The 13,246-nt window shown below is 38.5% G+C and overlaps 1 protein-coding gene across 5 annotated transcripts in view; it reads left to right on the top strand.

Annotated features, from left to right (window-relative positions):
- The first annotated feature begins 5,922 nt into the window (after positions 1 to 5,922).
- The window catches only part of mast4 (microtubule associated serine/threonine kinase family member 4), a 132,946-nt gene continuing 125,622 nt past the window's right edge, over positions 5,923 to 13,246 (top strand). For all 5 annotated transcript variants that reach the window (XM_074690827.1, XM_074690826.1, XM_074690825.1 and 2 more), the window contains exon 1: positions 5,923 to 6,464. In XM_074690827.1, the coding sequence (XP_074546928.1) occupies positions 6,234 to 6,464 (231 nt within the window). In that variant the 5' untranslated portion in view covers positions 5,923 to 6,233. The remainder of the gene's footprint in view (positions 6,465 to 13,246) is intronic.

Below are 13,246 nucleotides of genomic sequence, written 5' to 3'. Positions count from 1 at the left end.
GGATATAAAGTCCTGGATGAGTGCAAAGTGTAAACGTTTGTTAGTGCTCCAGCAGATTTTCCACCTGGTTTTCTGGGCCCCCTCACACCATCTTCTTCTTAATTTATTTTATTTTATTTCATTTAATTTTTTATTTGCTCCGGTTTTATGTTTTTATGTATCTTAGTATTGTATCCAGTTGGTTTTACCTCTTTTAAATGTGCTATAAATAAAGTTTGAGTTGAGTTGAGTTGAAAAATATAAATGAAAATGAAAGAAGACAAAAAGTCACAGAGAAAAATATCTGTCGTAAGAGTCATTTAACACCTACAGCATGCTGGGAAATCTGATGAGTCCTCAGACTGTTGAGAAATTTTAAAGAGTATGTTGTAGTTATTAATATTCTACATTTTACCTATAAATGTTTGACTGGGTCGAAGTTAGCTGTTCTTTTTTTAATTTATTTACGATTGTCTGCAAATATTTGTTACCACATCTGTAAGAAAATTGTTTTTTGAATAAATTTTCATTATTTTTTTGCATTTGTTAAAGTAGTGTTCTTTAGAGAACAAAAAAGGAGGAAAAAGTGGAGCAAAGCTTGACAGTCTGCAGCCAAAAACAACTTTTTTAAACCATGAATGCAGGAGAACATTTAGAGAAGAAATCCCCCAAAACTTCCAAATTCAGTTAATTTAAAGAAAAACTACCATGAATAACAAGAGCATTGAATATTTCAAAGTAGCAGAGAGAAGCTGGACTTACTCAGGATGGAGAAATGTGGACAGCTGAAATAAAAAGAGCATTTTGGAAGAAAGCAGTCTAACTGAAATCTGCAACCAACCATGTCGCCTCCCCCAGTGCCTGAAACCAAGAAAGTGGGTTTTAGGGGATCTCACACCTCCAGCTTCTGCTGCTACTGTTCACATCACACACTCACATACACACACTGTGAAAAAGGAGGAAACATTTGGGGTGTTAAACTGTACGTGTGTGTATTAAGGGGCGGGGACACGCTCCGTCACAGCTCAGAAGATTCATAGACTGACAACAAACTGTCGGCAGATTCCCCTAAAGCTGAAAAAAAAAAGCTGTTATCTCCTTCACTTCTTCTTTCCAAAGATAGTAACACAGCTTTTGTGGTGAGTTCAAACAGGAGACGCTCTCTGATGAGGAGCTGCTGCTCTCACTCATACACTCTTTGGTTTTAAGTCAGGTAGACGTGACTCATAACATCAAACTTTGAGAAGAGGAAATCTACACTTTCAAAGAAATTATTTACTTCTCAGAAACAAACTGTGCTTTTCATTCTGAATCAGAAGAGGACCTACATATTAAAAACAGACCTGATGACCCCAGATTGTAGACTCTTTGTGGCGTGGTGACGTGATTCAGGGTTTCCTGGACGGTGGGACTTTAGTTTGAGATGTAACTTAATTCAGCTGCATCGAATATAAGACAGAGCTGTTGCAGCAGCTGAATGTTTGACTCTCCTTCTCTTTTCTGCCTTTGATCTGTTTAATATCTATGCTATAAACATCTTTATCATGGACTCAGCCTCTTTCACACATGCACTCCTGTAGGAACAGCAGTCTGCAGAGCCAGGCTGCAGACCGAGGACTGCAGTTCAGGGATCCTTGTTGGTTGTGACTGTATTGTCTTGTTTTCTCCAAGAAAAGCACTTTTAGGTTTAAGCCTCGTCTTTTTCTTTTTACTTTTTAGGTGCATTTCTGCCTTTATTGACTGAAGAGAAGTAGGGCATTATGGGATAGGGCAGCCGGGGCAGACGTGGCAGAGTCAAGGCTAAAGTAGAAAGCAAATGATCACTGGACCACTGGAACAGAGTTCAACTTTTTTTTTGTTCTGTTTTTAGTTCCTGTCCATAACCCTATCCTTTATTTTATTCACAAATGATGCAACAACAAGCCCTGTGATTGGTTGCTCTGAAACTGTAGCGTCTGAGCTCTGCAGACTCAAAATCCTGGGAGCTCCATGCATCAAAGTGATGACATTTTAGGAAGTTTCTTAAAGAAATTCTCCTTGAGGTTAAAACTAGTTCATCCAGGTAAAGATAACAGTTTTTCAGAAAGCATCTCAGCCTTCAAAAGAGCTTCAAATTTTTAAAAACAGGAGCAGGGGGAGTTTCTACAATAGAGGTGTAGATAGTGAAATGTTGGTGTCAGGCCTGAAGGTTGCTGCTTAGTTTCTGACACTTTCTTCAATGTTTTAGTGTACCTTTAGGGGTATTTTTTTGTGTGGATTGCAGCTTTTGCAACTTTCCTGTCTTGAGATAAAAATCTGAATCACCAAGCAGAAGAGATCTGCTTGTTAAGGAACTTAAAGAGGGGATGTTGTACTATTTCTAGTCTGCATTCTGCCCTTCTGGTGCCCTTGTGGTATCTTCACACAATTTACAACTTAATGAAAGCACTTTTTTTTTTTTTTTTTTTTTTTTTTTTTTACCACACTGTGTTTTAGAAAAACCTTTTTTTTTTTGCCTCTGACATTAACACTCTGGTTTAGCCGCTGTCCCTTTAAGGCTCCCCACTCCACAAAGCCCCTTTGGTCTAATTGGACAGCCCTCTGCAGGCCTGTGAAGGAACTTGTGAAGATTCCAGTTTAAAGGGATTTCTGCAAAATATGAATACGTAGAAGTCTGAAAGTCTGCACATGCTCTGTCTGAACATCCAGCATTGGTGCGTTACATATATGTTTACTAAATAGCAAAGCTGAATACCCCTCTCTAAGTGTAGTTGCAGCTTTCATTTACATTAAAGACCTACATTAGGACCTGAAATTTTTGTAATGAGTTAAAAAGATATGTTTTTGGAACAAAGAAATAAGTCTCATTAACAAATATCTTTCATCAGATTAAGATACTTTAAGAAGCAAAAAGGAGGAACAGCTGTGTGTTTTCGCAGCACGTTCCTCCTTCAGTGTTTCACTCACAGGAAACAAACTTCTCACCTCACTGACTTCAGTCTGAGGCTTAAAAACCCATTAAAGCTGCTTTATCTCTAAATCTTCACACTCATGAACACACAAGCAGCTACTGTTCTGCCTCGTGTTTTTGATATTTGGCTGCAGCAGACTGACGTCAGAGGAGAGAGCTGCTGACTTTACACACGAAGAACTAAAGTGATCAATAATTCAAAACCAAAGTGGTGATTTAAAAGACAAAATAACATCTCAAAGATCCTTATCATGGGACATTTGTTTCCACTAAACCAGCGCGTTGCTGCCTACACATGTTTTTTTCTCTCACGTCAGTTTCCCCACCTTGACTCTTATCATCCCTGAGATCAACCGTGAGCCGTAATCCTGTGGGCAAGTGAGTTTAGATTTTATGTGGGTTTGAGTCAAGTTTCAGAGCTTTGATCTGAGCTTTAAGAGGTTTGCATGCTCATTTCTGCACCCAGCTTCAATTCACTGGGTCTTCCTGTCTCTTTAAAGGATCTTGCACTTTACATTGGATTAAACCTTACATGTGGAGTTGAATCTGAAATATTTTCAAGTTACAATAACAGAGGAAGAGGAAAGCAGTGCAGGATTGTGAAGATTTAGCAAGTTAAGCACATAAAAGTGATTAAAAAAACCCTTTCTTTAAGAAAAGGTCTGAGGATCATCTTTGTTGTTTTAACAGTGTAAAAAAGATCATCAGAATATGCTATTAAGGTTTAGAGTAGGTCATACAGTGCTGCACGTCTGCAAAAAGAATGATCTCTCGAAAAACATTTATTTAAGTCAACAGAAACAACTGGAATCAGTTTTAAACTTAGTTTGTAGTGTTGGTTTGGTCTGGGGTAAGTTGCAAAACCCAACGCGCAAAAGCTTAAGTTGTCCAGCAGGTGGCGTTGTTTTTCTCTTTTCAATTATGATTTTAAAGAAGAGGTATTGTGCTTTCTGACTTCTTTTTTTCTGGCCCTCTTGTGCCTCTGTAGTAGTTTCTCAAGTTGTATACCCCAAATAAATAGGCCTCTGTCTGAAATGCTTTGTTTTGGCTGCTGTCCCTTTAAGGCCCCCCACTCCACAGACCCCCTTTGGTCTGATTGGCCAGCTCTCCGGAGACCTGTTTGGTACAGAGTTGTGAGAAGACCTTGTTGTTTGAGGCCAGCTCCTCCAGATGACCTCATCTTTTCAGCAAGTCTTGTGAAGATACTGTTAAAATACCCCCCTCTTTAAATACAAATTCTGAAGTTTGTTGAAAGTCAGAATTTACGTCTTTAATCTCTGAATCCTGACTACAAAGTCAGAATGAAATAAAAATATATATGCATATATTTATTGGTTTATATCCCCTCATTTATTTATTCATTTTTGTTGTTGTCACTCTATCCATCTTTTTTTAATCTACAGCCTGTCAGTCAAAATCCAGGGCACAAGAAATAAAAAAGGCTCTTATTTCTTTGTATCAAAACTTTCAACCCAGCCAAATCAATCCTCTTTATTTATACAGAACTTAAAACATACCACAGTTGATCTAAAGTGCCTGACAGCAAACAAGTGATGTCTTTATAATAATTGTGGGTATTGTAGGTCAGGGATTAAAGGGACAAACATTGATGTCTCAAAGAATCATGTGAGCTGTGCGTGAAAATGTGCTTATGAAAACTGTGTTGAATGAGTCATTAATGTTTCTGCAAACAGAGAAGATTGACAGCTGATAGATGCTCCCTGAGTTTAAACACTGACATCATACCTGGGTGTGTGACGGTGCTTTAACAACAACAACTACAGTGATGCATGAATCATAAATAAACTTGTGATAAGAGATTATTCACATGTGCTTTAATGAAAAAAAAAACATTCAAGAAATCCAAACTACATTTTTCTCATGAATAATTTATTTGTTTTGCATTTAAGTGTATTATTGATGTGTTTATGCCTCTGATGCCTCTCTTCTTTTATTTATGAGAACTTACTGAATAAATGTAATGTTTACCATCAGGGCAGCAAACTGAGTTTATGTAAGAAATAATCAGCCTGGCTGAAATAACAGAACTCATCACTCAGATCCTGTTTGTGAGTTACAGGCAGTACACATATTTGTGTAAGTGTGCCCTCTAGTGGATCTCCATATGGTGAGCTCAAGCCAGGAGGATGGAGTAAAGACAGGTTCCTACTTAAAAGGTAAACTTAAGGAATCTACAGAGATGCTCACGGACATTTTTATGTCCAACGAGAGGAAAAAAAATCAATCTATTGAGTTCAATTTTAATCAATTGTATGAATTATCTGTTTGATATGAGTGGTTTATTTACATCTGGAGGTGTTGTCCTCAAAAAAAAAAAAAAAAAAAAAGAGAAGTGTTTCTTATTTACTCAACATTAAGTCTGTGAGACTGTAAAAAAATCCTTTATGATACAAATGTATTCCCTACAGAATAGGGCTAGGGCCAGAATTTCTAAAGTCTTTCATGTTTATTTTGTTTTTTTTTTTTCTTATTTTTTGGTACATTGTTTTGAGAAAGAAAAAACAAGTTGTGACTTTTTGGCTCAAGTTTAAAGAAAGTGAAGAAAAAAAAGGTCAGAATCCAGAGATCACAGTCAGATTTTTAATTTCATTCTGGAGATTTCTGACTTTGTGGTCTTAAAACTTTGACATTGTGGTCTTAATTTCTGTGGTTAGAACTTAAAATCAAACTTTTTCAAAGAAAAGATTCAAAGAGTATTAAGATTTTTTTTTAAACGCCTGAAATGATGCACAGAAATACAGAAATTTATATTCATATAAATATACAAGTGTGACTTTATGCCACTAGTAACTAAATTTGACCCCTTTTATATTTAAATTTGAATATGTCAACTTAAAATATCGAATTAAAACTTTTGAACTGCATTCACAAACAGTTCCTTTAAAGATCAGAGATGCTTTTATTTGGTTTGATGGCAGCTGCCCTCTGATTGGTCCACTCCCACGTTGTGGGCGTGGTTTATCAGGGGCTGCTGGTTTCACAGAGGCGCTTTTTGGAGTGAGAGGTGACAGCAGCATGGGCTCACGCTACCGGGAGAGAAATGAGCGACAGTACAGAGAGGGGAAACTTTAACTGGAGTGTGGAGCTCGTCCTGGCGTCGATATCACTTTAACACCGATATCACAGACTTCAGACAGCGTCGTGACTTTCTTTCCTTCCTCACGGTGCTCGCGACTCTTAACGAACATGAGCTCACAGCAGCGGCGGACAGGTGTGACCTCAGGTTAATTAAAGCTGCTTCAGCTCTGTTTGGGGGTCTGAAACGGTGACATTGGGGACAGAAATGGAGGAGGAACAGCGTGAGAGTGATGAAAGCCTGTCGTCTTCAGGTTCACACACCTTATCCGAGGGGGAGGACATGTCTGCTGACATGCTGGACATCAAAGTTTCTGCAGAAGAAGATGATGATGAACACAACTCATTTGAAGGTGAAGAAGACATGCAGAGCAGAAAGTCCGAATACGACAAGGACACAGCAGGGGATGGAGAGAGTGATGAAGACGAGGATGAGAAGGTAAATAAACATGTCAGTCAGGCTGTTTCTACAGAATAAACTCTTTTAGTTCCTTTAACTGGAAACTATATGGTAGTTTTGCACTTGTTCCCTCCTCAATTCAGTGATTTACCCCATACAGCAGCTCATATTGATAATTCAAAGTCCATAGTATGCCAGTCAAACAAGACTCCACATTGGCTGCCTTCCAATGTCCATACTTTCATAGCATGTTTTATACCAGAAACACACTCAGTCTGCTGCTCTGTGTGCAAGACAAAAATATCAGTTGCTCCTACAACAACCAGTTACACGATTCAGTGAGTAAACCAGCATCCAGTCTCTCATCTCACCAGCAGCCTGGAAGATTTTAAATCCATTCACAAAAACAGTGTATTTCTTGGATTTAAGACAGATACGATGGGGACAAAGAATGAAATTGAGTTCATGATTAAACCTTGGAAAGATTATTTTTGAGGTAGTTTATCCACATTCTATTTAGCTTGAGAAATAATGATTGTTACATCTCTTTCAAGAGCTTTACTTAGCCACACATTTTTACTGATAATTTCCATGCTTTTATTATGAAAGGATGCTTAGCTTATATGAAAAAAATACACATGGTGAACATAAATTGCTAAAAACAGTTAAAACTACAGCCCCCTGTTCAAAGAGACATTAGCTGTTGTTTTGCCAATGATGTTATTTGAAAAACAGGCTTTCATTGTGAAAGGACAAAACAATTACCTCTGCTCTACTGCAAGTTGTGCTTTTATTACAAATGAACACTTCTCCTCAATCTTTACTCATCCTGGATGCAAGAAGCACTTTTGCTGCGTCATGATTTTATTATGAAAGTATGCAACAAGTACCCTCTTTTTAACCTGGCTCCTGCTTTTATTTTGAAGGGAGGCACAAGTACATTCTCAATCCTGAATTTGTTATGAAGAGATGCATTAAATATGCCTGCTTTGTTGGAAAACATACTTTTGTGGAGGATTGCAATAAGTACTTCCTCTGTGTCCTTAATCCTGCTCTTAATTTGAAGGGATACAATATGTACTGTGTATCCTCCGAAAACAGGTTTTTGATATGGAGGGACACACTTACTTGAGCCATATCCCTAGTCATGCTTTTATTACAAAGGAATGAAATAGGTTCTTTGCGCATCTCAAATCCTGCACAGATTTTGAAGTTATTATTAATTCAGCTTTTGTTATTAAGAGTTTCAATAATCACTCCTTTTATTGTAAAGAATTGCAATAAGTACTTCTTTTATACCCTTAAACCTGCTCTTAATTTGAAAGGGCACATTAAGTAATTCCTTTATTAATCATCCTTTATTATGAAGGAATGCTTTTTCTTCATCCTTAATTGGGCTTTCATTATGTAGGAATGCAACAAGTATCCTAAATTTTTATTTTATTTTGAAAGGATGCAATAATCATTTTCCTTTTAACTAACTCATGCTTTCATTATGATGGGATGTTGTAGGTTATTCAATATTTAACAAATACTACTAATGCTTTTGTCACGGAGAAAGATAGAAATTACTCCTCCTACACTGTTATTCATGCTTTTATTTTGAAGGTTTTTGCTTAGAACTACATGAGGGGTTTCAGGAGGGAACTTAAAAAGTCAAAGAACTGTATGAAGTGTAGCCTGTTGAGCGTCATCCTCCTCCACTTGAAGAAGAATGAGCTGTTCTGTTGTTTATGGTTCACAGAGACTCTACCTGTGTTTGAGTCTGAGTCAGGCACTAAATTCCTGAGTCACCTCCTGGCAGAAAACTGTTGCCAAACAAGACGACATGTGAGCACATGAGCAGGTAAACGTGCCAGACTGGAAACTGAATCAATCATCGGGGCTTCATATATTCTGATTTTTCTTCTTGTATGGAAACTTAAAGGATGGGGAATGATAAGACTTTATTTAAGAGCAGCCAATATTTCAGCCAATTGAGCTCATTCTTTTTCAATTCTTGTGGAAAGTTAAGCCCACTTAGGTTTTATGTGTCAACATCTGGCATTCAGATCTTCTCTGCTATGCTTGGAAAATGAAGCAGTTTCCGGTGTTCTGGTTTAAAAAGTGTCCATGTTAACTGGTGACTTCCAACCAAATAAGTCAGTAGTTTTAATTTTTATAAAACTGAAAGAATAATTCAAAATGCATCAGAATTTTGAGTCAAATATGAATATTTGATTTTAATAAAAAATAAACCTAAAAGTAATTACAAGAGACGTATCCAGTTGATTGTTGTCCCATGACTTGGTCACACTTAAAACGGTAACACCGGCCATTCAAAATGTCATTTGCGCTGCATTGACGGCCGCTGTGCTGTATGTCTGTTTCTGCTGAAATCACACAGTCACATATGTTACACGTTGTGCTGTTTGCATCATTTTGCATAAAACTGAGCTACACATGGAGCTGTCTGTCCATCTCCACTGTAGCTATTTCCTGAAATCCTCTTGTGATGTGTGACATCATTGTTTTGAAGCCCCTGGAGCTAAGGAAGGCATGGACGAGGAAACCATCTAGCATGACTATGACTTGTTGTGTGAATTTTTGAATCAGCTGTTGAGTTGCAACTTAAGACTACCATATTTTTTTTCATGAGCAAGACGGAACCAAGTCAGTTTGTCGTATTGCAACAGAGTAAAAAGTCCCAGTTGGATGTATATGTATGTATGAAGCACATGTGAAATATGTAACCTCGGCATGTCCTCTGATTCCCAAACTCCTGCTCTGGTTTCAGCTCCTGTGTGTGATCATTTCACACCATCTAACCATCAAAACATCCTTATAATGACGAACAACGCTCTGAGGATGTACTGTTGTTTATATTTCAGAGTACTGAACGTGTAGGTCTTGAAGTAAAACATTTGGACTTGAGTGGTCCAAACCAGACTGGACGTCTTCAGTAGCTAATGTTGGTGTGTGTTTACTCAGGAAACAGATGTGTGAGACAGAATGAGGAAGATAATATGCATGTCTCAGCCTTTTTGATTTACACCACCGTGTACACTCTGCAGACTGGTTCGACTGGCTCACATAAACACAACACAGCTCGATGTGTGTGAGGGTGTGTTTGATACCTCTACCTGACTTATTAACATCTTCCAAACATAATAACAGACAGGCTGACTGTGAGCTGTCTGCAGGCTGTAGGTGTGTCTGCGTCGGGTCTATGAGGTCTATGAGGTCTCACAGAGCCAGTGGGAAAATACCAACAGTTATGTAACACATCAGCTTCTTACTCCTCAGTGTGCGCTGTGGGAGTTTTTGGAATCAGGTGTGAAATTCAGGAATTTTTGCACAACTTAGACTCAGTCAGAAAGGTCAGAAAAACACAAACGCGGAGGGAATCACGTTTCATTTTCAATATTGACCATTGACTATTATAAAGTCAGTCTACATAAAGAAGTGGTGTTGAAATACAATGCAGATAGAGCCAGGTGTAGTCTGGTTTTTAAGTTTTGAAAATCAAGACTAATCCCCAGCATGCTAACCAGTTCCTGTACTTCTGGCTAGGGCTGTTGGATTTAGCTCAAGGCATGAATTATCACCTCCACTTGCAAATACTATGTTTTCACACATCTCACCCTTTTCTATCATTGATGTGACTCTTGCTCATTTATACCATCATTTCACTGAAATAGACTGAAATCTAAGATGAGAGCTATAAATCTCTAAGATCATCTCAAAGCAGATATTAACACAGCCTCTTTGAGCCCCTGAAGACACTTTGATAACTAATTGACATGCTGCAACTTACTATGCTGGATTAGGAAAAGTCTGAGTCATATTTACCTGTTTGAAGCTTAATCCATTTCCTCTCATCAAGCTCCTGATGTAAATCCAACCATGTAAACAACAAACCCCATTCAAAATCTGCTCCCAAAAATCAGCCTTCTTCACTTTTTTTTTTAAAGCTGATGATAGAAAGTGATATTAATTCACCTTTAAGTACACAACACTGTAAAACAGGAGATCATCGTGATGAATCTTGGAACAGATTTTATGGTTGTGGCTTGGTCTTCTGGTTAAGTCGTTCACCCATTGTGGGCGGCTCGCTTCTACCCTGAGGCCATCTTTCCTGCATACTATCTCAGCTCGCTGCTCTCCTGTTCAGATTTAAAGTAGGGCTGAATGATTTTGGAAAATAATCTAATTGCGATTTTTTTAGACCAATATTGCGATTGCGATTTAGCATACATTATTTTTGGGGGGTGGGGGTTGTCTTTTGTATTGTTTACTTAACACAAGTTTTAAGTCATTTTATAGTATGACAACACGACAAAAGATACTTTTAACATTTAAACAAGTCTTTTTGCATTTCTTAATTGAATTTTTTTTTTACTGACCTCCAGTTGGCAGCAAGAGTAACAAACCATACAGAATAAAGTGATCTTTGATCTACTGGATGGATCTTTGTAGCTCACAGGGGTTTTATTTGCCGAAAAAAAAACAAAACAGCATTTTGACTTTTGCTGGTTTTAAGGGAGAACAAGTAAAAGTTACTATATTCCCTCTAGGTCTGTGTACATAAAACTTTTTTTTTTACTAATTGCAGCCTTTGTGATTTGAAAATTGCATTCTGTTACATTGCGATGTTGGTTTAAAATCGATTAATTGTTCAACCCTAATTTAAAGTAGTTAAAAGAAAAGATTATGTTTTAACGCTGTGAATTTTTAGACTAGAGTCATTAATTTAACAACATTCATTCGTCCATTCAGCCATTCAGGTGGGAGTGGAAACTAGAAATTGTCGGTAAGATCTGACTGTCATGAGTTTGAAAGATATTGTATTGTCAGAAAAAATCGAAACCTGACATTTGGACCTTTTTTTTCAACAGAACAAGACTTCAAAATCTTCTCTACATCACACTTCAGTTTGAACTTGCAGTTTTTTTATGGATCATTTTAGTTTCTTCAACTTAATGTTGAGCAATTTTGAGTCTTTTTTGAACTGTACTTTCACTGTTTGTATGAGAACATCCTGCTTGCTATCTCTTTTAAACACCCCCTGAGGTTGGTGTCACATTCAGATGCTGCTCCTCTTGGCTCAATAACACTCTGACAGTCCATTAGCTTAATAAAACAAGGACTCTTATTTCATTCTACGCCTAATTTTATGGTTCAGAACTTTTAAATCCATGTCTTTTGGGCCTAAATATGTTTTCAGTCCCTTTTTGCAGCTGAGTTCCCCAGAAAGGCTCCACAAAAATCTTCTAAATGTGATTTAAAAGTCGCTCAGAGCAGGATGCATTTGATAAACCCTTCGACCTCACCTCCTGATCTCTCTGAAATGTCAGTCTGAAAAGCACTCGCCCCTCCTCTGAAGAGGAGATGTAACCTGACCTGCTCCTGTGAGCTGAATGGATATGTCACCACAGAGCAGGTCAGCGCTTCCAGTGAGTAACAGTATAGGGTTAATCAGCTAACCCTGACCTCTGACCTTTGCTTTACAGCTGGGGAGTTAAAGTAGGAAAGTCTTCTGAGAAGTCACACAACGTCACCTCTCTAGACTTAGCCTGGTGCAGAGTTTCAAGAAGAGAGATGATCACACACAGAGTTTCCATGGTGTTAAGTAACGTATAGAATCAGTCCAGTATCAAGGAGATTATCTCACCTTTAATCCTTAATCTGACCTCCATATGATACAATAACAGGAAGAGATCTAAAGACAGATTCTAGCTATTCAGATGCACCATGTTGGGGATGCAGAGAAAGACTCAGAAAAATGAGTTTCCGAGGTGGTAAATGCGTGCTTCAGCATCCACATGTATTAACAGGACTTCTTTTATCCTGAGCTTTAACTCGTTTTTATGACGCGTCTGATACGGTCACACAGCGTGCCAAAGTACACAATCTGTCAGTGTGTTTATCAGCCTGTTTTTCAGGAGCCCAGCTGCCTTTATGCCCCTCATAACCATAAATCCTGTGTGCCATACTTTCTCTGCCTCCTGTTGTGTAAACAGGACTGTGGGAACTGCCAAGTGTGTTAGCTGGATCCAGATATTTCCTTTTTGGCCTCTGATGTTCATATTCACTGCTGCAGTGATGGTTAGTTTCCCACAGAGGATCCGTGTCTCACAGATAGGTTTGTTTCAGCTGTAAAAGTTACACTGAAGTTCAGTGTGGATGAAAGTGAGAAGCGAGGAAGTCGTTTTCTGCTGACTTCAGTGAGCGTGTTGCAACAAATGTGACCAAATATTCTCCAGAGAAGACGCTTTCTTCCCACATGTCAGGTTTACTCAGGTTGTCTTTGTGACATCAGGTGTGTGTCTGTGTGTGTAGTTAGTACTTGATAATTAGGAGGATTATCTCCAGTGCATGGCAGGACATGAATGTTTTTCTCAGGGGTGGAGCTGGAGAGAAGAAGCAGCGTGGCGTTTGCTGCCAAAGCCAACAGTTACAGTTCAGAATGATGATCTTAGAGGTGCTGACACATTTTTGAATAGGTTAAACAACTTACAGGTGAAGGTAGCGACTTTGAAAAGCAGATTTAGGGACCAGAAAGCCTGTAAGATGAAGTGAGTTCAACATACTGAGGCTATCAGCAGACTGGCAGGCAGGCAACCAAACAGCCAGTTCCACCAGATCCACGTCTGGTTCGTCTCGTCTCTGGCAATCCAGAGCCCTCTGCAGCAGGTACACAAGTAGACATGCACCAATCAATCGGTCAGCCGGTGCAGATTTTCTTAATTTTGGGGAACGGTGATCAGGGATCGGTGATTGGCCCATCCTTACATCCATCCATCCAAACTGATCTTATATACCTCTGGGAAGGTCTGACA

This window comes from Halichoeres trimaculatus, unplaced genomic scaffold (assembly GCF_033239565.1).
Source record: "Halichoeres trimaculatus isolate MK-OKI-2021-1 unplaced genomic scaffold, fHalTri1.1 fHalTri1_scaffold_16, whole genome shotgun sequence".
In the NCBI taxonomy this organism is placed as follows: Eukaryota; Metazoa; Chordata; class Actinopteri; order Labriformes; family Labridae; genus Halichoeres; species Halichoeres trimaculatus.
Note: the sequence above shows the minus strand (reverse complement) of the source record. Positions and strands in the feature narration are given on the sequence as shown.